Raw genomic sequence first — 23,067 nt, forward strand, 5'->3', positions numbered from 1 at the left:
CGCTGAGCTGGCGGGAGGGTACTGGCTCAGGGAAACGGCGAGCTGGTCTGCCGTGATCTTGTTCCAGTTTCTTCGAGCAACCTGTTGCTGGTGGTGGTGGATCGTGGTCCTTCTGAAGCTGAAGTGGACGCAGCTGTGGTCCGTCCAGTGGAGTCCGGTGGCGTGGCTGAAGATGATGTCCTTGCTGGATGAGAAGACAGCGTCGAGTGTGTGTCCGGCGAGATGGGTGGGGGTGGTCACCAGCTGCTTAAGTCCGAGGTTGGCGAGGTTGTCAAGCAGGGTGGTGGTGTTGCGGTCGTTGTTGTTCTCCAGGTGGAAGTTGATGTCCCCCAGGAGGATGTAGTCAGCGGAGGGGAGGGCATGCGGGCAGATGAAGTCGGCGATGTCTTCGCTGAATTGAGTGCGTGGTCCCGGGGGTCGGTAGATGAGGGTGCCTCTGAGGGTGGTTTTTGGGTCCGTGTGGATCTGGAAGTGCAGGTGTTCGGCGGTTTTCAGGGTGTCGTCGGTGTTGGTCGTGATGCGGATGGTGTCCCTGTAGATGATGGCGATGCCTCCTCCAGTCTGGTTGCCGCGGTCTCTTCGGGTGATCTTGTAGCCCTCTGGGATGGCGATGGCGATGTCGGGAGCTGAGGAGTCGTTCATCCAGGTTTCCGTGAGGAAGGCGACGTCAGGAACCGTGGTGTCGAGGAGGTTCCAGAGTTCGATGGTGTGTCTGTGGACGGAGCGGGTGTTGAGTAGGATGCACTTGAGGTGGTTGCTGCAGGTGTTCGGCTTGGCGGGTGCTGGAGCGGGGCAGGTCCGGTTGCAGGAGAACTTGCAGGCGTGACAGCTGAAGGGTCCGTGGGTTCGTCTCGGGGTGGCTCGGTAGCATCCCGGGATTCGGCCGGTGTTGAGTGCGTTGAGGGTGGCGGCGTCGTACGTCCGGCGGGTGGGCTGGGGTCTGCGGGAGCCAGGGGTCCTGGCGCTGGGCGCGGTCCGGGCGCAGACGGGCTTACCTTTGGCGCGCCTTCGACGCACAATCGGCGCGTCCGCTGCGCGTTCGCACGGTCGCCATATATGGCGAAGTGCGAGGGAGGGCGGAGCAGCTGGGAGGCGGGAGCGGGGAGGGCACAGAAAGAAAAGGGGCGTGGTTATCGGCGGCGGCGGGGAGCAGGGAGGGAGGAGACCGGGGGGAGCGTAAACAGGGGGACAGGCGAGAAATATACAGCAGAGCAGAATACAAATATACAAAATACAATCTCAGACAGGCAAAGGGGCACACAGCAAGGAAAACGGGGAACAGGAGCCTACAGTAGCAGCGAGCACAGCGCTAGACCGCAGGAGACCACGCCGCTCGGTGGCAGAGGGCGTGGTCACACGGCGGAGGCAGGGTCAGGGAGGCAGGCGGGTGGCGGGAGACACACGCAGCAGCTGGTGGCCGTGCGGCGCGGGGGGTGTCCTAAGCTAGGTCACACTCACCTGCGTCGCACGGTCGCCATATATGGCCAAGTGCGAGGGAGGGCGGAGCAGCTGGGAGGCGGGAGCGGGGAGGGCACAGAAATAAAAGGGGCGTGGTTATCGGCAGCGGCGGGAAGTGGGGAGCGGGGAGGGAGGAGACCGGGGGGAGCGTAAACAGGGGGACAGGCGAGAAATATACAGCAGAGCAGAATACAAATATACAAAATACAATCTCAGACAGGCAAAGGGGCACACAGCAAGGAAAACGGGGAACAGGAGCCTACAGTAGCAGCGAGCACAGCGCTAGACCGCAGGAGACCACGCCGCTCGGTGGCAGGGGGCGTGGTCACACGGCGGCGGCAGGGTCAGCGAGGCAGCTACTCCTTATTTCATGTGAAAGCGCTGGGTAAAGCGCATTCCCCACAATGTGGCTAATTTTCCTTCATTGCTTCAGGTGTACTTTTTTAAAGGCACACCGGGCACAATAAATGAATATGCGCCGCATGTCTAATGCAGCCCCAGAAGCTCCTCTACATCACAGAACACAAATCTTTAAGCCTAAAATTGACGATAATTGTCAAACAACAATGGAAAGGGATTTTATGTGAAAGGGTGGAATTGTATGACTAAATGCTCAAAACTTGAGACTGATTCTTAGAGATCGAAAGCCAACAAAAGTTTACTCAAATTGAGACAATACGTACTCTACAATGCATTGTCAATGCCAATCATATGTATCTGAGCAAAGGAAATAAAGTCTGAATACGTGCACTTGCAACTTGGTGATTTATCTAATATATCTGTTTTACTATTCAACTTTTATTGGTGAATGTGCCATTTGGGGCAATTTCTGATGACAGATTGTGAGGCAATGTCACACTGATGTCTGGCTCGATCGTTAACTACTCAGGGCATTTATATTACTCTATGGTTGGACCTAAAGAGACGAAAGACTAAGAGCCTTATTATGAGTTTGGCGGTCCGTTCTTAATCCAACCCTGGAAACTTAGGTGAAAGTTAACTTTTTTTTTTTTAAAAAGTGTTAATTTTGCATTGACCAACGTGTTTCCCTGAGGGCATCCATCATAGGAATGTATAGCCGGTGGGTTTTCCCCATCTTGAAATGCGGGATGCTAAATATAATTTTACAGTAAGGCAAAGAGGAAAAGCTGCAAATGAAGGAGGAGGACTGCAAGAAAATAATTAAAATTGGGTGTTCAGTCACTGGCTAGTGCACAGGATAAATCTGGAGCTTCATCCTCTGCTCTTCAGAACATACCTTGATCTGGGCAGACGCCATCTAAAAAAAACAAGCATTTGCAATGCAATAGGTCTCGCAGTTATTAGACTTTGAGCTATTGGCATTGTAAATGGCAATGCCTTTTATTTATGTGTTGCTTTTGAAAACATAAATAAAAGGCATTGTCATTTACAATGCCAATAGGTTATACTCTCGCAAATGCGAGACCTATTGCATTGCAAATGCTTGTTTTTCTGGAAAAAAGAGAAGGAGAGAGAAGAGGGCCAGAGGAAAGGAAAGAAAGACAATGAGATAAAATCGAGAAATTCGAGTGAAGAAGTCAAAAGGGGAGTGAAATACCAAGAGAGAGAAACATAAAAAAAGTAGAAAAGATACAATAAACGTACCCCCCATTATCATGTGCTTGGCTGGATGCTCGTGTGTTTCACACTGTCATTCCCTGTGCAGTGACCTCTCTTCTTAGCACTCTTGAAACCCTCATTACCACATGTTAACAATAGCTATAATATGCATGTCAGTACGAGCCACTGTGCAAGGGTTCCACACTTCACGAGACAGAGAGAAACACGTTGATCTGAAGCCGGAGTCGCATTATAGCTCGGAGCCCTTTCCAAAGGCTGTAGTTATCATCTTGTTAAAACAAGCAGGAAGTGGGATAAGGGAGGGGGTGGGGCGCGTGAGGTTTGGATGCCGAATAAGCACGTGGAGCAAGAGGAATATGGGAGAGGGAGCAAAAAGTGAAGGGTAAAGTGGTGTGCCGGACTACACAAAGAGTGAAAGCCCCGTATGTAAAATCAATTGTAACGAAAGAAACCGGCATATAATAGAAGAGCAACGCCCTGTGATTTAAAACTAATTTTAACTGCCATAATAGGAAAACAAGGGGGGCGGGGTGGCACACAAACAGTGGGATACGAAAAACGATAACTACGCACATTCAGGAAAGCAGAGTTTTGCGTATGAAAAATACAGTGAGAGAAAGCCCTGTATGTTCAAACCGATCATAATAAGCACATAATAGAAGGGCAAAGCCCTGTGGTTTGAGTAAACTTCGTAAGCTATAATACGCAGGGGAGGCGGCGCGCAGTAGTGCAATGGCGATTATCAAAAACTGGGCGCATAAGGAGGCACAGATCGTGCGCTGTAAGGAAACTAGATGTGTGCGCGGTATATTGTAGCGCGCTGGTGGGCCAAAGAAAGAGGGCCCTACTAGTGGTGTAAGCCTCCCGGCCTGTGGGATAAGAGGAAGTCTTAAGACAGTGCATGGGGGGCCTCCTATGATAAGCAAGACACCGGATGTACAAGGTATTTTAAGAAAGAATACCGGTCCAAGTTAGACAACGGTAGACATGGCATGTGTGTGTGTGGGGGTGGGGGGGGCACAAAACTCCGTACAAACAAGGGCCGATAAGGCAAAAAAAAACCTAATAAAAAGCTGCCAAACGTGCAATACTAAGGCCGGTGATAAGCTGAGATCGAAAGGCTTCGGTAGAAGCTGAGCTTATGTTAGACGTACCTGAACAAAAAAACAAGTGAAAGCGGGATGTAAGTAGGGGGGAGGAGAAGTCTGGGCAGGCAGGATGACTCAGGGGAGGGGGCGGAGCGGGGCAGAGCGGCATGTGGGTGTGAAGAAGCCGGGCCTTTGAAGTGAAGCTAAGCTTCACTTCAAAGGTGTCGGAGGAATGCGGGCGGCTGTGCACGCGCTTTTAAGCTCAATGCACATGCGCATTGAGCTTAAAAGTCACGGGCACTGCAAGGAATCGCCACGATTCCTTGCAAGTTAGATAAAGAGTCGATGAGCCCCTATAGTCTCGCTTGCTCGATGCGCATGCGCATCGACAGGCGAGACCTAAAAAAGAACACCTTGCTGGAAAGAAGATGATTCACTTAAGGCCTCCTGACTCCTACTGGCAACCATGAATTGCAACTGTTCTCCTTCGGTCAAGAAGTTGGCCTCCTATTCACCTCCTTATAGGACAAAAACTGCATTTGAACTCCGGCCTGGAAGGCTGCCTTTAGAATTAGGGGCTGCAGGGCTGACTAGTAGGAACTTTTCCAGCATTTGGAAAATGTTGGGGCAGGTGGCCTAGGAGAATTTGCTAAGGGTTGCCTGGATCGGGAGAACTTGGCTAGGGAGGTCAAACCTGAGATGGTAAGAAAACCAAGTTTGTCCCTCTCTTTTACCGTACTGATATAGGTTCAGAGTAGGTGGATGATCCTTTACGGTAAGAACGGCACACCTATGGAATTCCCTACCCGAGACCATAAGGAATGCCAACTCGGAATTTGCCTTTCTCAAACTCCTAAAACAATGTTTTTTAACCTCCCTTAGCCCGGAAACTTATTGGCAGTTCGCTTCCTCTTCTTGTACTCCGCAATTAGCGCCGGTACACCTCCGTTGGGGATAGCTGTGCACTCTACAAACTACAAAAATAAAATAAAAAAATAAAATCTAGCTGCATGAAGACCAACTTGGTTAAGACTTGCAGCCATGCCCTGCTGGAAGACTCCAACTTCCCCAAAAAGTTAAGTACGAAAGTAAAACCTTGGTCAAGGTGGCAAATGCATCAGACCTGCGGAGTGAGATTTGTGGCTACGAAATCCGGCTCATCCAGCTCAGAGCTTTTGGCCTCAAAACCAACAGGTTTCAATGGGAACTCAATGACATATCAGGATTAGAGAGATCTTTGCAGGCCACAGTCTTGGATATTGACCCACTGGAATATTTTGACCTCCATTTTAGAGACTAAGTCAGAGGTAAAACTTTGACCAGGACAAACAACTTCGTGCATTGAAATAGCCGTTCTATTGCAGTGGGTCCGAGAGTGTACTTAGGTGCTGGTCAGTATTTTTTTTTTGTTACTTTTTGACCTACAATTTTAAAAGTGTATATCTCTGGCTCCCCTATAACATATCTTAATGATCTTGGTGTATTTTGCTCATTAAAAAGTTCTCTTTTTAAAACTGGCTGTGGAAGAATTTTGATGTATTGTGTTCTTTGCTTTAAAATTGTTGATACTGCTTGAACTTAACATGCACTTTTCTGGCGATTGCTTACTGAAAGTACCATAGACAGAGTTTGAACAACGATTCTCTCTGGACTGTGACCTAGCCAGAGTGTGTTTATGGAGTTTCTGTGGGTGCCCAACATTAATAACCACATTCCTGACAGTTACTAATACACAATTCAATAGAACTGTATGTACAGAGCACCAGAAGGTTGCTATGTCTATTTAAAGCTCAGTAACACCTGCGAAAGGATGGAAAGCCGAGTTCACATTGCCAGGATTGAAACAGCGTATCAGCATTGACATAAAAACTTGCTTAACCAACTTTCCAGCATAGTACTTTACATGCCTCCTAAATAGTTTAATAACGCAGATTTCTTATTGTACCTGATGAGCCTTTATCTACATATTTCCAGTGTTCAATAGAAAATAATAAAAGGGACTGACATTATGGTTATGTGCAATGAGGCAGCTCTAGGGACACAAGAGAAGGAACAAGCAGAAGTTATCAACCCTTCGACTTATAATCATCCTATTGCATATGCCCCTTAAAATATGACACCAATCTCTCATGGTTTAAACCTTCAATGACCAGATATTTGGCCACACCGACAGTGTATTTTACCCATGCCTCAAACACACATGGATACTATCACTACCTATCGAAAGTGGAATGACAGTACGGACTTGGAAGGAGGATGGAAGGACACCCCTATCTCTCAAAAAATGTACTTCAGAGTTCTTTGATAGGAATAAAGACATTCTTAGAAGCTCACCACCAAGGGCCAGTTTAGTTTCCAGAAACAACCACTGCCAATTACAAACACCTTGTGGTTTTGGAAGGTTTGAAGACCCTTTTCCACCTGCACCTCTGGAATCCCTCTCAGCAGGATTATCCAGAACAAACATGCATCAACATGTGCCAAACAGTTGGCCTCATAACTGATAATGCACTATGAGATTCTTTTGAAGCTAACTATACTAAGTACAGAGGACAACCTCAACTGACATTAACATGCTAAGAAGAAACCATGCAATGTAAATAAACAAGACTAAACGTTTTTCTACAAGACAATGACTATTGAGAGCAGTGTTTATAGAAAGCATAGACAAACAAATAAATCATCAATACAACTTGCAACAAAGTAATTTAATATTCCTCACCTCATTGTTCTCATCAGTGCTAAGATTTGCGTCCAATATTCTATCAACTTCCACGTAGTCAGGATTGAAAAGATCATCTTCAATCTGGAAAGAAACATTTTGGTTATCTTTGCCTCTGAATATCCCTCTCATAGAAGTAAATTTATCTGTGATTATCATCAATAATTCACATTTTGGGTCACAGAGGCATTCCATTCACCAAACAGCTACGTTAATCAAAATGCTGTAATTCAGCAGGATCAGTCCTCGAAGAAAAATTAGTACTCCAAAACTAGTTGAACTGTACCTGTTAATTACTATGTGAAACCTTTTCCAGCAGAGTGTGGCTAAGAATATTTAAGTCAAATGTGAAATTACAATTCATTAATGAGCAACTGAAAGGTCTTATAGTATGTCATGCATTTAGCATTTTCAAAAATGATTGCTTGAACTGATGAAATGAGGTTATGTGGAACCTCTCTACCAGATATGCTTTCTAAGTAGAAACGCAAGGCAACGGGATACGTTTTCTCAGCACACAGGCTTCAAGAAACTAAACAAACATTTTGGGTCCAGTGTGATTTTTCATATACAATTTGTATTTTTGCTTGAAGAACCCCAGAAATCTCATGCTACTTTGGTAGTGTGAAATCTAAACGACTGCAGGATTAGCTGCACGAAGCAAGAAAAACACTAGTGTCAGTGTTATATACCTTAACATTAAATCTTCCTTTCCCCATGCCCCAAAGAAGGGCAGGAAGTGGGTGCACCCTTAGCTACAAATCTTGCTCCAATGCAGAAGTAATGAAAGATCTAGTAGCTACTGATAATTTTTTCCATCTAATATATCAATGGAGCAAAAGATGCGAGAGGTGGATTAGCCGAGACAGAGAACTGGTGATTTCCACAATGTTCTCTTTATTATTTTAACTGAAGCCAGCACTTCAATTTAAACATTTTTACGTGTAGGTTTTTAAACCTTTTGTCAGACGCAAAACTCAAATGGAGAAAAACTTGAGAAAGTTTGCAAATATTGCTGTAGTGGTAAAAGAAACTAAGGGAATATCCCTTCTCCCCAGTTTAATTAACTTGTTCTTCCAAGCCAAGTAATTTTTCAATAGTACTGGAATTAAGAATAGGTTAAAAATGGAAATCAAAGGCAATCTCCAGTAGGAGAGAAATCTGGCTTTTTAATAACAAATCTATCTCTGAGATACCTTGATACAGAAATTCAATTAATCTAGTCCACGACTAATTCTTTCTCCAATGTTGTCAAACACTCTTCAACTATCAAACAACAAAAGATTAAATTAATATCAGGAACTGGTTGCTCATTATGGTATTGAGTTGCCTCTCTTTTTTCTTCCATCAGTCAGAGGGTCTGAATCTTTGCATTGCATGGCTGCAGATGCAGTTACAGCACAAATAAGCATTTGCAATGCAATAGGTCTCGCAATTATGCGAGTTTGAGCTATTGGCCTTCTAAAAGACTATGCCTTTTTTTGTTTTGTTTTTTAAAAACAAATAAAAGGCATCGTCTTTTACAATGCCAATAGCTTAAACACACATAAATGCGAGACCTATTGCATTGCAAACGTTTGTTCCTCTTCTTAGCTGGATGCTGTGAGGCAGTGGAGGAAACATGAGAGGTACAATTATCTTGATGGACCTCAGCAATAGTCTGAACAGGACTTTTAGCCAGTGCTAAATGCTCTTGTATATCAGTAGGTGGCTGATCTGCTGGAATTACACCTGGGTGCGTTGAAAGAGTTGACCCCACCAAAACATTAGGGTGAGAACGCAAAAAATGAAGTACTAGCTTTCTATGATACTTGGGCGTCATGTATCGTAGCGGTTAAAAGCCACTCAATTGTACGTATTTTGTTTGCATTTATTTAGCGTTTACTGTCCCTAGCGAAGCGTCAATGCGCTTTAGATAGATTGATATCGCTGTGCATTTTTGTGAGTTTGGCAAGTGGACTATTTCTAGGTATAGAAGCACAATGCCTGCCCTTCCCGTGCCATCGCAGCTGGTGTACAACTTTCACCCCAACAGACCTCCAAGCCCGCCTTTCCAAGAATCCCTGACTCATTCTCCCCTTTACCTGCCACAGTGAAAGGATTGGACCGCTGTTAAAATGTTACAACAAAGTGGCACTGCTCCGCTCTGCCGAGTTTAAAATATAGCACGAGGATGAAGGAGTGGGGAAGCAAAGGGGCCAAATCAGCATGAAAGCGATATTATGTATGAATATTAACCTACCCTGACGGCGAGTGGCATCGACTTGTGTGCACCTGCACTCAAAATGCAGCAGAGCACCACCATTACAGCAGCACAACAGATGGTCCTTTCCGATTACGTCCAATGGAAATTGAAAATGTTTATGCCTTTAAAGCACGCTCTATTAAAGGGGCAGTTTAAAACAAGCTACATACCGCGTTTACGTAACTCTAGCCAGCTGCATGCCACGTGTATCAACAAATGTGTAAAAAAAAAAATGCTGCGTGTCAACAAATGTAAAAAAAAAAGTAGCACAGCTTGGTTGCCATGACAATACAATGCTATTGCCACAAGCAAAAACAAGATGGTGTGGGCTTGTCCACATGGGCAATCCTAAAAGTGGACAAGGCAGTAACCTAAAAGCCCAGTTTTCAATCACGCATCAGTGTTTAACAAACGATGACGTGTGCCAATTGAAAACAAGGGCAAGCAAGTGAGTTTGGAAACTGTATCGATAACAAAAGGCACTCGCATGGCAAGAGCAACGCATGTGTACTGCTAACACCAGGCGAGACCTAAAAAAACACTATCTGGCCAGCAGTCTACCTTTGGTCAATAAACCATGCACAGTTTGTTTTTCAGTGCGACAAAGGCCACTATTATTATTAATAGCATCATGTATGTATCTACGGCATGAGATAGTGTTCTAGGAGCATGCAAGGAAAAATCTAATCATGTGACAGTTCATGTGATTAAATTTGTTAAAACAGCAGAACTTTTTCTTCCTCCGTCACACCGCCATTGAAAGGCTACTTTGTGCTGGAAAAAAATACACAATTTTCCCATCATTTTGCTAAAACCAATAATATTTACTAAGAGTGTGAAACTGCATCTCTCATGGGGAGAGTCAGAACTGATTGGCACATCATGAAAGTACTGGAATATTTCAGGAGTGTCCTTTAAAAAGCTAAGAGGAGTCGGAGATTGCACATAATCAGGGATCATATTATACCCCACCGCTATCCAAGATCAGCAGCAGCCATGAAACAAGATCACAGAATTCTCAGAAATACAAGACCTATGTTGACATCTCAATGAAGAATGAGAAGTCCGACAAGAGGAAACCAGCATTTTGTAGTAGTAGACAAAGATAATATTTAGTTATAACGTGACTCGCGTTACTTCCAAACACATGGTGAATGATCACTGAATTTATTTGGTATGACAATGTTAGGTCGCCTCTAAGACTGCACACATGCTCTGTCGACTAGGAGAGATTTAGTGTACAGCAAAGGGCTTCGAGCTTACTATTCTTTGACTTTGTCACTCTTATTTGCTGCCTCCCAACTGGCCAGTGCCTGCCATTTTCACTTCCATAACTTTTGTGTAGCGAATGGACCAAGATTATGATTGCTTCATTTTTATTAATGTCCTTCCACTGCTCGCGCTGTGATTGCCATTCTTGCTTCTTCCCTCCCACCATCCACCCTCCCATTGTCCCTCCAGTCAACTGTCATTGTTGCATCTTCCCTCCAACATTCAGTTGGTTGTGTTGCCACCCACCCATTATAAGAAACAACCGCTATAATGCTGCCAGCACTGGCAGTGTTATAGCACTTTTTTTACTCTCCTATTGTCTTTTTGGATGTTCCATCCCTTCCGTTGTCCCCGATGCTTGCTACCTCCCACCGTCTCTTCCATCGTCCATTAGGTCAAACCCTACCTGCCATAAAAAAAGCACTATACCGCAGCCAGCTCTGGCGCACTATAGTAACTTTTAGCCATGCTGCACAGCAACCACGCCGCCACTCTTCAACATGGCTAAACGACATTGGCAAAGCCAATAGGTCTTGCATAAGTGAAACCTATTGACTTTGACAATGCTTGTTAGCTCCAAGTCCAATTCTAAAGCCAGACTTCTCTGGAGTTCTTTTCATTGTGACACTTAACACTGCCTCAGCATGACTTATCTAAAACATCCAAGTGCATTGGCTCCTGAAAAAAAGACGTTTGAAATACTTCATCCAAGACATACTGAGCATATCATCTATTCCACTAACTCACAAAAGCCACTTGATCTACCCCGAACTGATTAAAACTTAACTTTCAATTTGAACCGTTAAGTGTCCTTAAAGGAACACATGGTTAGGCCTTAAGCTGGCAGATGTAAATCTGAAGGTTTACTTTGTAGAAATTTGGAAGACTGATTAGGACTCTTCCACCAGTAAAGGATTGACTGCAATTTTGCGCATAGGAAAAAAAATGTTTCACAGGTACAAAAGACATTTACTATTAAGAAACTTTTCTTGCAAAATATTTTCATTGCCCACCCCTATGCTTAAATCCGTGGGCTTTCCTGGCCTCCCCAAGTTCATGTATAGGATTTGTGTAATTTCAGTGGTAATGTGGAAAATAATTTTTGTGACAATGGTTAGGAAGCCTGCATATTGTTCCCTAACTTGCCACCTCCCAAAGTGGACACTGACTCTCACCCACCAGTCATATTTCAGCAACTTAGTAAAGTTACGTTGTACAATTGATGTTTCTGTTGACGCACATTATCTAAATGGGACTTCAGTCCTCCAAGTCTTCTCAATGTACTCGCTGCATTAAGTATTCCAAAACTTCAGCAAATTTGTTAAAAGCTCCTTACAAAAGGAATCGAAAATTTGCAATTTGTACTTCCTCATGTTGACAAAAGACTTGCTCAATTCAACAGCTGTCCTTTTTATCTTCAGACCTATGTCAGACCTGCCTTTTCAAACCATGCACTGAAATTGTGCAGTCACGGCACAGCTTCATGCTGACCAACATCCTTAACCAATTCTAGACTGGTATCAAACTTGGGGTTAACACTGTGGAAACCCAAGAATGGAGGCTAATTGAGATTATATTGTTTATGTCCATTACCTGGCTGTCTGAAGCATTATATTGTTACATCAGTCTGACACATCTAACCCCCTTGCCCAAGCACTGCTGTGTGAGCATATTGGAGACCATCGCGTGAAAGCACAGCTCTGAAACAGATAAAATAATTGTACCTATCGACATCAATTGGTTCTAAGTGTCACAGACTGAATTCAAACTAAATTTGTTGTCTGTCTACTGGCTGCACAGGGGTGAGGAAGACATTGATGACTAGAAAACATTCATTCGTGCCTGTGTAAAGTGTGATGTCAAGGAACCTTCAGTGGAGTATGAAGGCTGTAAACAAGGTCCATTTAAGTATTTAATGGGTTCCGTCCTCATCATAGTACTGAATCAGCCTTATTGGCAATGACGGAGGATATCCGTAGCTGCCTAGATGTCGTGAACTCGGCGGCCTTGATTCTGTTGGATTTAAGTGCCGCCTTCGACACTGTCTCCCATGACATTCTTCTAGGTCGGCTACACGATATCGGAGTCAGGGGGCTGGCTTTGGCGTGGTTCCAGTCCTTCTTGGAAGGCAGAACTTTTCAAGTGGTGGTACCACCTTTCCACTCTCAGGAGCATGTCATCAAGCATGGGGTTTCCCAGGGCTCAATATTGAGTCTGGCGCTCTTTAACATCTACGTGCAACCCTTAGCTTTGTTAACAAAAAGTAGAGGGTTGTCATTGGTCTCTTAGGTCGATGACACCCAGCTAGTTAATGTCTTCTCTAAAGAGTGTCAAACCAATCTCTTGAAATTCGGACAGGACCTTCTAGCTATTTCTGACTGGATGACGGCAAACTGCTTACAGCTGAATGCCGCCAAGTCCGAAATTTTGGTGATGGGTAGAGACAGGGCCCTCTGTTCGGAAAAGTGGTGGCCTGATAAATTAAAACCTGCACCCTTGTTAAGACGGCTGTAATGCCAGAAACCGGTCCCCGGAAGCTTGTTTCCTTTCCAGCAAAGAATTGGCTTGGTAGTTTGGTCTGCCCTGTTCCCATGATGCACTGGGCCAGGGTCAGACTAATTTGCATGTAGCCAGGTTCTGAACTGGGATGGTGCAGTGAGCTAAAAACGGTGATGGATCAAGCCCTGATCTTTTGACTGGGTAGGAGTGTTCTGCTTAATTCAGATACTCTGTCCATCACCACCCCCTTTTTGAATCCCCTTGTTAAAGAAGGCAGTAAAAAACTAGGGATTCTGGATCCATAGCAAGCTCTCATTTGACGTACAATCAAAAGCCTTAGCGGGATCATGCTTCGGTCTCTTGAAAGGGCTGAAACCGCTTCTTGGTTACTTCTCCCCTAAGGTGCGTCAAACTATCCTTCAAGCTACAATTCTATCGATACTGGATTATGGGAACTTGCTTTATTTAGGTGCCAACAAATCCTGTATTTCTTGTCTCCAAAGAATCCAGAATGCGGCAGCGCGTGCTCTGTCTGCTTTGTCCAAATCTTGTTAAGTTACGAACCTCCTGCCATCACTCCACTGGCTGCCGATAGCTAAAAGAATCCACTTTAAGACGCTGTGCGTAGCCCATACAATCTTGACACAAAGGTCCACCGATCCTAGCGGATCTTCTGGTCCGATATGTGCCAAATCCCCCTTTGTTTAAAATTAAAATAAATAAATATTCTACAATTAAAACAGCTACGCTAACATATACTTATAATACATGTATTTATTTTGGTTGTGCAGTGCACTGCATTACTGGAATTTACTTTGAGATTGTTTAAGAAATATGCACATACTCCCTACACATGATTGTGTGTATAGTGTGGACTGGAATTAGTCTAAAAATAAAATTAAGCAGCTTGCATTTTCAAGCCACTGACTGATGAACACCTACCTATTTCAGGTGCTGCTGCTGTTCCAAGTGTGGCTGCTGAAAATAATAAGTGGGGTTTCTGTACATTTAAGGCATTAATATGGATTTAAAGAGGAGGGTAAGCAATTATGCATGCAATAATCTTATAATTTAAAGGATGAGGCAATTATGATGCAAAAACAAATAGTTTCTTACCTGTCGGTGTAGTTTTGCAGCTTGAAGATCTTTCTGGATTCACTATGCTCTGCATATTCCGAAATCTGGTGGTTGGGTCCGGAATCGTAGTCTTTTTTCTCTTTTTTTTTTGTAGCCCAGGTGGGCGTCGACGTCCCACCATTTGGTGTACCTTCGGTGACGTCGGCATGCTTCCTGCAGAAGCTCCCACCCTTTGGCGCCATCTTCAGATTCTTTTTTTGTGTCCTTGTAGTGAATCCATGGCTATGTTTGTTAATCCTTTTTCCAAAGTAATTCTTTTCACGTATCTTGTAAGCTTCAACTTGCTTTCTATTCCATGTGTTTCCACCCTCTTCTCCAGCCTCATCTTTCTGGCGGAGGCGGGTGGGTTCGCTAGTGAATCCAGAAAGATCTTCAAGCTGCAAAACTACACCGACAGGTAAGAAACTATTCGTTTTGCAGCGTGAATCTTTCTGGATTCACTATGCTGTGCATAGATTTTGTAGCGGTTTTGTTACTTTTGTGGCGGTTGGGTGGAAGATGAGCGTTGGTTGTTGAATATATGTTGAAGCACTCTTTGTCCTACTTGTGCTTCCTTGTTCATCTGTACATCCACGCAATAGTGCTTAGTGAACGTGTGCACTGAAGCCCATGTTGCCGCCAGGCATATGTCCTGAATTGGTGTGTTGGCCAGAAAGGCAATTGTTGCTCCTTTCTTCCTGGTCGAGTGGGCCTGTGCCCCTTCTGTTAGCTCCTGCCCCGCTTCCTTGTGGCAGAATTGTATCGCTTGTGCGATCCATCGAGCTATGGTGTTCTTAGTCACAGGTCTACCCAGGTAACGGTTTGCGAAGGACACAAAGAACTGTTTTGTCTTCCTGTGTTCCTTTGTCCTTTCAATGTAGTGCATTACTGCCCTTTTTGCGTCTAGAATGTGGAGCGCCCTCTCAGCGCTTGTCGTGGGGTTCTGGAAGAAGCTAGGAATTTGAATACTCTGATTCATGTGGAACCTTGACACCACCTTTGGCATGAAGTGCGGGTCTGTTCTCATCACTACCATGTCACTGTGTATCTGGATGTAGGGTTCTTGCAGTGTTAGTGCCTGTAGTTCGCTCACCCTGCGTAGCGAGGTGATCGCTACCAGAAAGGCCGCTTTCATTGTCAGCATTTGCAGTGATGCCTTGTGGATGGGTTCGAAAGGTGCTTTCATGAGCTCTGTCAGTACCACATTCAGGTTCCATGCTGGCGGTGGCATCCTTTTTGGTGGTGCTATTCTCTTTGCCCCTCCCAATAATCTTTTTACTACCCTCGATTCGAAGAAGCTTCTCCCAGTCTCTCCCCTTGTGTATGCCACAATTGCTGCCAGGTGTACCCTTAGCGAGGATGAGCTTAGTTTGACTTTCAGTAGGTGCGTGAGGTATCTTAGCACCGTTGATTCCTTGGTCAGCTTCCTCTGCAGCTTTTTCTTGCTGCACCATTGAGTGAATCTTTTCCATTTTTCCCCGTAGCATTTGCGTGTGCTGGGCCTCCTTGCCTCTCGCAACACCTTCAGGGTGCTCTCTGGGAGCTTTAGGTGTGCAAACTCTAAGTCCTCAGGAGCCAAGCAGCTAGGCTGAGGCCCTCTGGCTCTGGGTGTAGAATTTCTCCGTTCTGCATGGAGAGCAGGTCCTTTCTTTTTGAGAACTTGTGGGGTGGACCCTGCGTCATCTCCATAATCTGTGAATACCAGGTCTGCCTGGCCCATTGAGGTGTCACCAGGATCAGTGTCATGTTGCTTATCTTGCACTTGTTGAGCACCCTGAGGATCAATGGTATCGGGGGAAAAGCGTAGGCAAATGTTTTTGACCAGCTTATCTATAGGGCATTCCCCTGGGATTGTCCCTCTGGTTGTCTGGATGAAAAGTACTGGCATTTTGCATTCTGGCGTGTTGCAAACAGGTCTATTGTTGGGGTGCCCCATCTCCTGAATAGTCTCTCTGTTTCCTGATTGTTGAGTTCCCACTCATTGCATGCTGAAGTCTGCCTGCTGAGCCAGTCCGCCTCCACATAGTCCTTCCCTGGTAGGTGTATGGCCAGCAGATCTATTTTGAGTGGTATTGCCCATCTCCATATTTCTTGCGCTAGGTTGGACAGAGGGAACGACTGAGTCCCTCCCTGCTTGTTGATGTAGAACATCGTTGTTGTGTTGTCCGTTTGTATCAACACCTTCCGTTTGTACAGCTGTTTCTGGAAGGCCTTCAGGGCGAGTACACTGTCTTCAGTTCCAGGTAATTGATGTGTCTGACCGCATCCGCTGGTGCCCACAGACCCCTCACTCTGAGCCTGTTCCTGTGTGCGCCCCATCCCTTCTGGGATGCGTCTGTGGTGATGGTCACTGTTGGTTTTGGTGGAGTTAGAGACTTCCCTACTGTAATGTTCTTCTTGGTCCACCACCTCATCTCTTCCTGCACTTTGTGCGTTACAACCACTAGATCCTCCCAACTCCCTGTAGCTTGTGACCATTGTTGTTACAGCCATTCTTGGAGTGGCCTCATGTGTAGGCGTACATTGGGGACCAGGTGTATGCATGACGCCATCATCCCCATGATCTTGCTCGCTGTCCTCACTGTCAGAGCTTGCCCCTTCTGGTAGTGGCGAATCTCCCTTAGTAGGCGGTGTGTCCTCCTTTCACTGGGTAACACCCTGCATTGGATTGTGTTGATCTGAGCCCCCAGGAAGATCTTCACCTGCTCCGGCTCCATTGAGGATTTTCCCCAGTGTATGGAGAATCCCAGGTCCATCAGCGTGTTCGTGACTCGCTGTGCATGTTCCTCGCATGTTTTGCGAGAGTTCGCCTTTATCTGCCAATCGTTGAGGTAGGGGTACATGTGGAGCCCCTCTCTTCTCAGATGTGCGGCCACTGCTGCGAGGCATTTTTCGAACACCCTTGGAGCGGATTTTAGACAGAAAGCCAGGGTTGTGAATTGGTAGTGATCCTGGTTTACTGTGAATCTTAGCATGTGCTGCCTGTTCACTGGTATGTGTAGGTATGCATCTTTGAGGTCCACGATGGACATGAAATCACTGTGTCTTATTTGTGGGATGACCTCCTGTAGGGACGTCATCTTGAATTTTGGAGTCTTTATTTGTCTGTTTAGGAAGCGTAGGTCCAGGATGGGTCTTAGGCTTTCGTCCACTTTTGGTACCAGGAAGTTGTTTGAATACACTCTCCTGTTCCTTTCTCTGAATGGGACCAGTTAGATGGCTTCCTTCCGGAGGAGTTCCTGAGCTTCTTCTCGGAGCAGCGTTAGCTCCCTTCCCGAGTGCTCTTTTTTCTTTGGCCTTCTGCTTGGCGGCCTCTTTTCCAACTCTATGCAGTATCCGAACTGTATGATGTTGAGTATCCACTTGTCTGTGGTTATTTTTCTCCATTCCTGGAGGAAAATTTTTAGTCTGCCGCCCACTGGTGTTACATGTTCCTTTGTGTCTTGTCTGAGTAACCCTCTCCCCTTTGCTTTTCTGCGCTCTTCCCTCGGAGGGCTTGAGTGGGGGAGCACATCCTTCCGTGCAAAGTCACTTAGAGGGGGGTTGCTCACCGCCTCTCCTTCTCTGGCCTTGTCCGTTTCCCCTCCCGCGAAAGGACTGGCCCCTGTTCTGGTAGTGCCAGGTCTGCTTCTGCTGGCCCTGCGGTCCCCGATTGTCACCCTGGTGACCCTGGTGGAACGCCTGGTGTGAAGTTCCTGGCGGGTTACCACCTCTTCCGTTTGGCCTCCTTGCCGGAGTGCCTCTTCTCATCCCTCTGAATTGCAGGGCCCCCATGGACCTTGCTGTTTCGTTATCCTTCTTTAGTTGGGTGAGCTTCTCATCAACCGGGGCGCCGAACAGCGATTCTCCGTTGAATGGAGTATTCAGGATGTTGTTCTGAACCTCTGTCTTGAAGCCTGAGATCTTGAGCCAGGTTTGCCTTCTCTCTGTGATTCCTATAGCCATCAGTCTGCTGGAGGTTTCTGCTCCGTCCAAGGCTGTCTTCAGGCACGAGTTTGCGATGTTTTTCCCTCTTCCACGAGGTGTGTGGCTCTCTGCTGGAATTGCTCTGGGAGGTGTTTGAGCAATTGCCCCACCTCCTCCCAATGTTGATATTGGTGCCTGTTCAGGAGGGCGTTGGAGTTTGCCATCCGCCAGTGCATTGCAGCGTTTCTTTCGATTTTTCTGCCTGTCAGGTCCATCCTCCTGCTCTCCTTGTCAGGTGGTGGCCCAGATGTTGTTGGAACGTTGTCCCTTCTCCTTGCCGTTGCAGCGATAATGGAGTCTGCTGTGACGGACCCTTTGATGTAGGAAGGGTCCTGGGAGGAGAACTTGTACTTCTTCTCCGTCCTTGGCGTGACGGATCTGCAAGTCGCTGGTTCCTTGAACGCTTCCTTTCCTTGGTCCATGACACTCTTCAGCATGGGCAAGAACTGGCTCCTTGTCTGCGTGGGGAGCAAGCTTTCCAGCAAGAAATCTGCTTTAGGCTTCTTTTCCTCCAATTTAACCCCATAAGCTGCTGCTGCCTTTTTGATGACCTCATTGTAAGCCCCAATGTCATCTGGCGGCGAAGGCCTCGAGGGGTATGTCTCCACAGCCTCCTCCGGGTTTTCAGCCTCGATGTCCTGCCAGTCCAGGTCTTGAGCCGTCGAGGATCCTGAGTCGTAGCTCGAACGCTGATCCCCATATTCCCCCTCTGTGTAATAGAGGTCTTCCTCTTCTCCCTGATCCGAGGGCTCCGGAGTTTTCGGCGGATCTTCGGCGTCAAACTCCTCGTGCTCATCTACCTCGGCGACGGCCGTCGCGGGCTTCGAGGGGATCCTGTAGCTTCTCATCTTATCTTCGAAGTCTTTCTTCCTCTGGAGGATGTTCTCCATCTCGGCCTCGAGCCTTCTTTTCTTCCTCTCCATCTGCGCGGCATGCTCGGCGTCGTGCGTTTCGGCCGCCCTCTTCGACGGCGTCGTCGAAGTGGTTTTCGACTCCTTCTCCCTCGAAGTCGAGGTTCCTTCTTCGGGGACCTGCTTCGACGACCTTGGCTTTTCGCCGGTCTTCGCCTTCTGGGAGTCCTTTTCGAAGGATCCGCTGGGCTGTTTTTCGGAGGATGCAGCTTCGGTCGTCGAGGTTTTCGGCGCCGGTGCTCCGTTTGAGGCTCTAGACTGATTTTCGAGAGTCTGCCTCTGGCCTTCGAGGCCCTGTCGAGGGTTTCGGGGTCGTAGACTCTCCTACCTTGTCTGATGTTTTCTTATCGGTCTCTGCGACCGTGGAGACATCTGGTCCTTCGGCGATGTTGTCCTCGTCGTCGGTGGAGAGGCCCAGGTCGTACAGCGACGGTGCCTGGCCCTTGCCCTGCATCGTGTGGTGAGCTATCCTCTGCCTTTCTCGAATTCTGAGTGTCTTCGGTGTGAAGACGGAGCAGGCGTTGCAGTCCTTGCTCCCGTGGTCGACCAGCAGAGAGAGGTTGCAGACCGGGTGCTGGTCCTTCTGCGCGTACTTGTGATGGCAGTGACGGCAGAATTTAAAGGGTGCAATGTCCATTACTGCGCTCAGGGGGCCCCCTGTGCGCGTATTCCCTGTCGGACGGCGAAGATCTCGAGTTACTTCTCTTCCTTCGTCGTCCCGGCTTTGATGGTCTTCTCCTAGTCTTTTCAAGTCCTTTTCTGTAGAAGTTTGGCGTTATCTTCTTCTTTTCTCCTTCAAATTTTCTGGAGCTTCACGCGACGATCCAGACCCAACGGCGGAAAAAACAATCTGAAGATGGCGACCAAGGGTGGGAGCTTCCGCAGGAAGCATGCCGACGTCACCGAAGGTACACCAAATGGTGGGACGTTGACGCCCACCTCGGCTTAAAAAAAAAAAAACAGAAAAAAAGATTACGATTCCGGACCCAACCACCAGATTGCGGAATATGTACAGCATAGTGAATCCAGAAAGATTCACGCTGCAAAACAGAATCTTAAACAATGCACTAACAGGATTTAACTGACGTGAGACCTAAACGTTAATAAAAACAAGAATCATCAAAATATAAAGCACAAGAGTGTTGGTACCCAATCACATGTCTCCTCCTGATTTATAAGTGCATCTGGAGTTTCCTGAGCATACTGTTAATGCATTTACGTCCACTAGGGAGTATAGGGGATTCCCTAAAAAAAAATATATATATATTCGCTTGGCTCCTGACCAATTGATTGAGTAGGAATAAGAATAAAGAATATCTTCATTGACAGCAAATTTATCAGAGAAAAACGTAAAGCAAGAGAGCAGGCTCTTAGAGAAAAACAAAGATGGGGCATTCTGCTTTTTTTTAAGAGTGATTAATAAGTTATGTACGCTATCGCCCAATTCCACCTTTATAAAATATGTATGTGTGAGGTCATGGTAGCTATGAGTAGAGTTTTACATACAAATGACAGACTGTATTGGCACAGTAAATTTAGATACTCTGCATGAAAAAAATAATTGGTGTTCATTGTGAACCAAAATAGCAAAAAGACAGAGGTGCCAATAGAGTACTTGTAATAGAGAAAACCAGCTCAGGACTTAGAGTTCCACTATTCTTCCCTCGCTGACCACTTGTTATATTTCGCTGCGGGAGTAGGAACACTGATGAACCATCAAAGAAGAGGGGATGCGCTCATGCGAACAGACTAGCTGAGGTAAGGTGGCACTGAAGTGATGGATCAACCTCACCAATGATAACCCTCAGGGTAGGGTGTAGGCAGAGTTTGGGGATGGCACATACCTGTGCTTTCTTTTTGCTACAGAAAATGGTGGGTACAAGACACTAACAACCATAAGTGAGGGAGGCAGTAGATGCTAGACTTGTGGGGCCTAGTGAGAAGATGGGGGTCACTTGTGTAAACTGGAGAAAGTTCCAACAAACGAGCCCTAAAATAAAAAGTACGCATTGAGACCATACATAAATGTGCAGGTACTATATAAGACTGTCAGATTGACCCTACAGCTGCCCTCGTAACAGAAGATTTCAGCTGGTGGACCTATATCCCTGCCTCTTGTACAATATGCCAAGTAGAAGAATCAAGGGAAAATACCAGTAATTACTATAAGAGGAAGATCCAAGAAATCAGAGGAGCTTTAAGGTCATGCTAAACAAACAATACAAGACTAACCCTTCCAGCAAATTGATAAGGCCAGTCACAGGTGTACAGAATATCCACAGAAATACTTCTAGTCAGATGGAAAGAAAGCGGCAGGTGTGAGCATTTTAATTCACTGCAAATATGACTTCTGGGTGGAGGGACAGCTAAGGGATAGAAAGGAAAATGTAGCTAGGAGTCAAAGGCACGCAAGATGGATCACCATTGACTCCTTTAAGCAACTAACATCTTCGGCACACGTGGTGCCTCATATGGGAATCACCACATCACTGGATTCTTGTACAAGCAGGAAATACTGCGAAATATGTAGTGCTGGACTTTGAGTTGCCAGCGAAGGTGAGTGCTCTGGAAAACAAATCTATCAGGCGCATGAGAGAGTATTCAAGTTGATAGCTGACTACAATCATAAGCAGAGTGCATGAAAAATAGTTTCCTTTATTAAATATCACTCTACACAAGTAACGACAAAACAATTAACGTCCCACTTGCACCAAGCTCTTAAGATCAATGTAATAAATACATCAACATCCCATTTCCTATGCGAGGGCAATATCTCCTACTTTGGACTCATTTCCTGTTTAAACCTAGTCTTGCTTAGTATGTCCACACAAGAATGAAGGTAGAGGGGGGCGTGGCCAGCAACATGGCCTGTTAGCTGCGTTCACCAGAGGTCTGGCGGCCCGACATTAATCCTGTGTATAATCCTACCTTCTTCACCACCACCCACGCCCAGTTTCCGATGCTCTTCAACCCCTACACGGCAGGAGTGGGTCTAAAGCGGCTCTGTCGGTGCAGACAGCGATAAGAGAGCAAAAAAAAAAAAGGGGGAGACGGCCCAGCGCGAAGGGACAAAGAGGCCTGCAGACGACACTTGCCACGCCGTAAACGCAGGCCCTAGTCGGGAGGCGTGTTACACCCCCCCCCTGCCCCCCCCATGGAGCATCCGCCGTGTGCAGTGCGGGTGAGAGGCGGCCTGCGCAGACAGAGCCCCGTCCCTATGGAGTGGCGAGCAGAGTTTTGAGTTGAATCGAGCGGCGGCCCTCCCCAGTTGAACAGCCAACGAGGTCCTGGGGTAAGTGACGGCCCAGAGACCCCTCCTCTTTGTGGGCGGAACAGCTTTTGGAGGCAGCAGGGTCCCTGGCGGAGGTCGTGGAAGTCTGAGCCCGGCCAGGGCACGCATCAAAGATGCAGCCTGCCCGGCGGGGGCCTCTGAGAGAGTGGCGGCGGTGCGACCAACCCGGCATCAAGCACTGAAGGAATAAAGACCACACAGACACAGATTAGGGGGGGGGGGGGGGGGGGAGAGAGATTTACCCCCCCCCCCCGAGAACCAGAGACTAACCCGGGCGCAGGGGAGAGAGACTGCGCTCGGGAAGAGGGGCAGATTGGAAGCAGGAAAAAACCCCGATGTGTGCGTGGCCTGAGAACTACCAGCTTAAGGGCAGTGACTGGGAGGATCCAAGACAGGCCCCAGTGACGAGAGTCCAGTAATACAGGCCTAACCCAAACATGCTAGAAGCTGATACATAATGTAAGGGCAGGGGAGAGTCGTGTCCTCCTGCTGAGCAGTGGATGAAACGCCCGACAGATGGAGCCCCAGAAACCACAACACCAGCGAAGTGAGCCCCGGCTGGGGGAAGGGTGGTACCACACTGACTGGTGAATCCAGGTGACAGTTTTGTCAATCACCCCTAGAGCCATGAAGTGCTGTTGAGAGAGACTGTGCAGACACTGAATAATGGGCTAAATTCTATCTGTGCAGCAGGCTAGGAGATGATCAGATGGTCAGCATCCTGTCGCGGAGGCCTGAAACGCTGAGAACTGGGGAAAAGAAGGGAAAGGTAACAATATCAATTGATATACCATTTCTGACAGCCTGAGGAAGCTGCTGTAGCATCGCTGTTGAATCATTAAAGGACACAGACGGCATACCAGGACGCCCAGCAGTTGACTAACCGACGGGGATAG

The 23,067-nt window shown here is 46.7% G+C and overlaps 1 protein-coding gene across 4 annotated transcripts in view; it reads right to left on the reverse strand.

The window, feature by feature from the left end:
• The window catches only part of CHD7 (chromodomain helicase DNA binding protein 7), a 771,490-nt gene that overhangs the window by 174,756 nt on the left and 573,667 nt on the right, over positions 1 to 23,067 (reverse strand). For all 4 annotated transcript variants that reach the window (XM_078687262.1, XM_078687261.1, XM_078687264.1 and 1 more), the window contains exon 9: positions 6,871 to 6,954. In XM_078687262.1, coding sequence (XP_078543388.1) covers positions 6,871 to 6,954 — 84 coding nt within the window. The remainder of the gene's footprint in view (positions 1 to 6,870; positions 6,955 to 23,067) is intronic.

The sequence above is a fragment of the Lissotriton helveticus genome, chromosome 4_1 (genome assembly GCF_964261635.1).
Source record: "Lissotriton helveticus chromosome 4_1, aLisHel1.1, whole genome shotgun sequence".
Classification (NCBI taxonomy): Eukaryota; Metazoa; Chordata; class Amphibia; order Caudata; family Salamandridae; genus Lissotriton; species Lissotriton helveticus.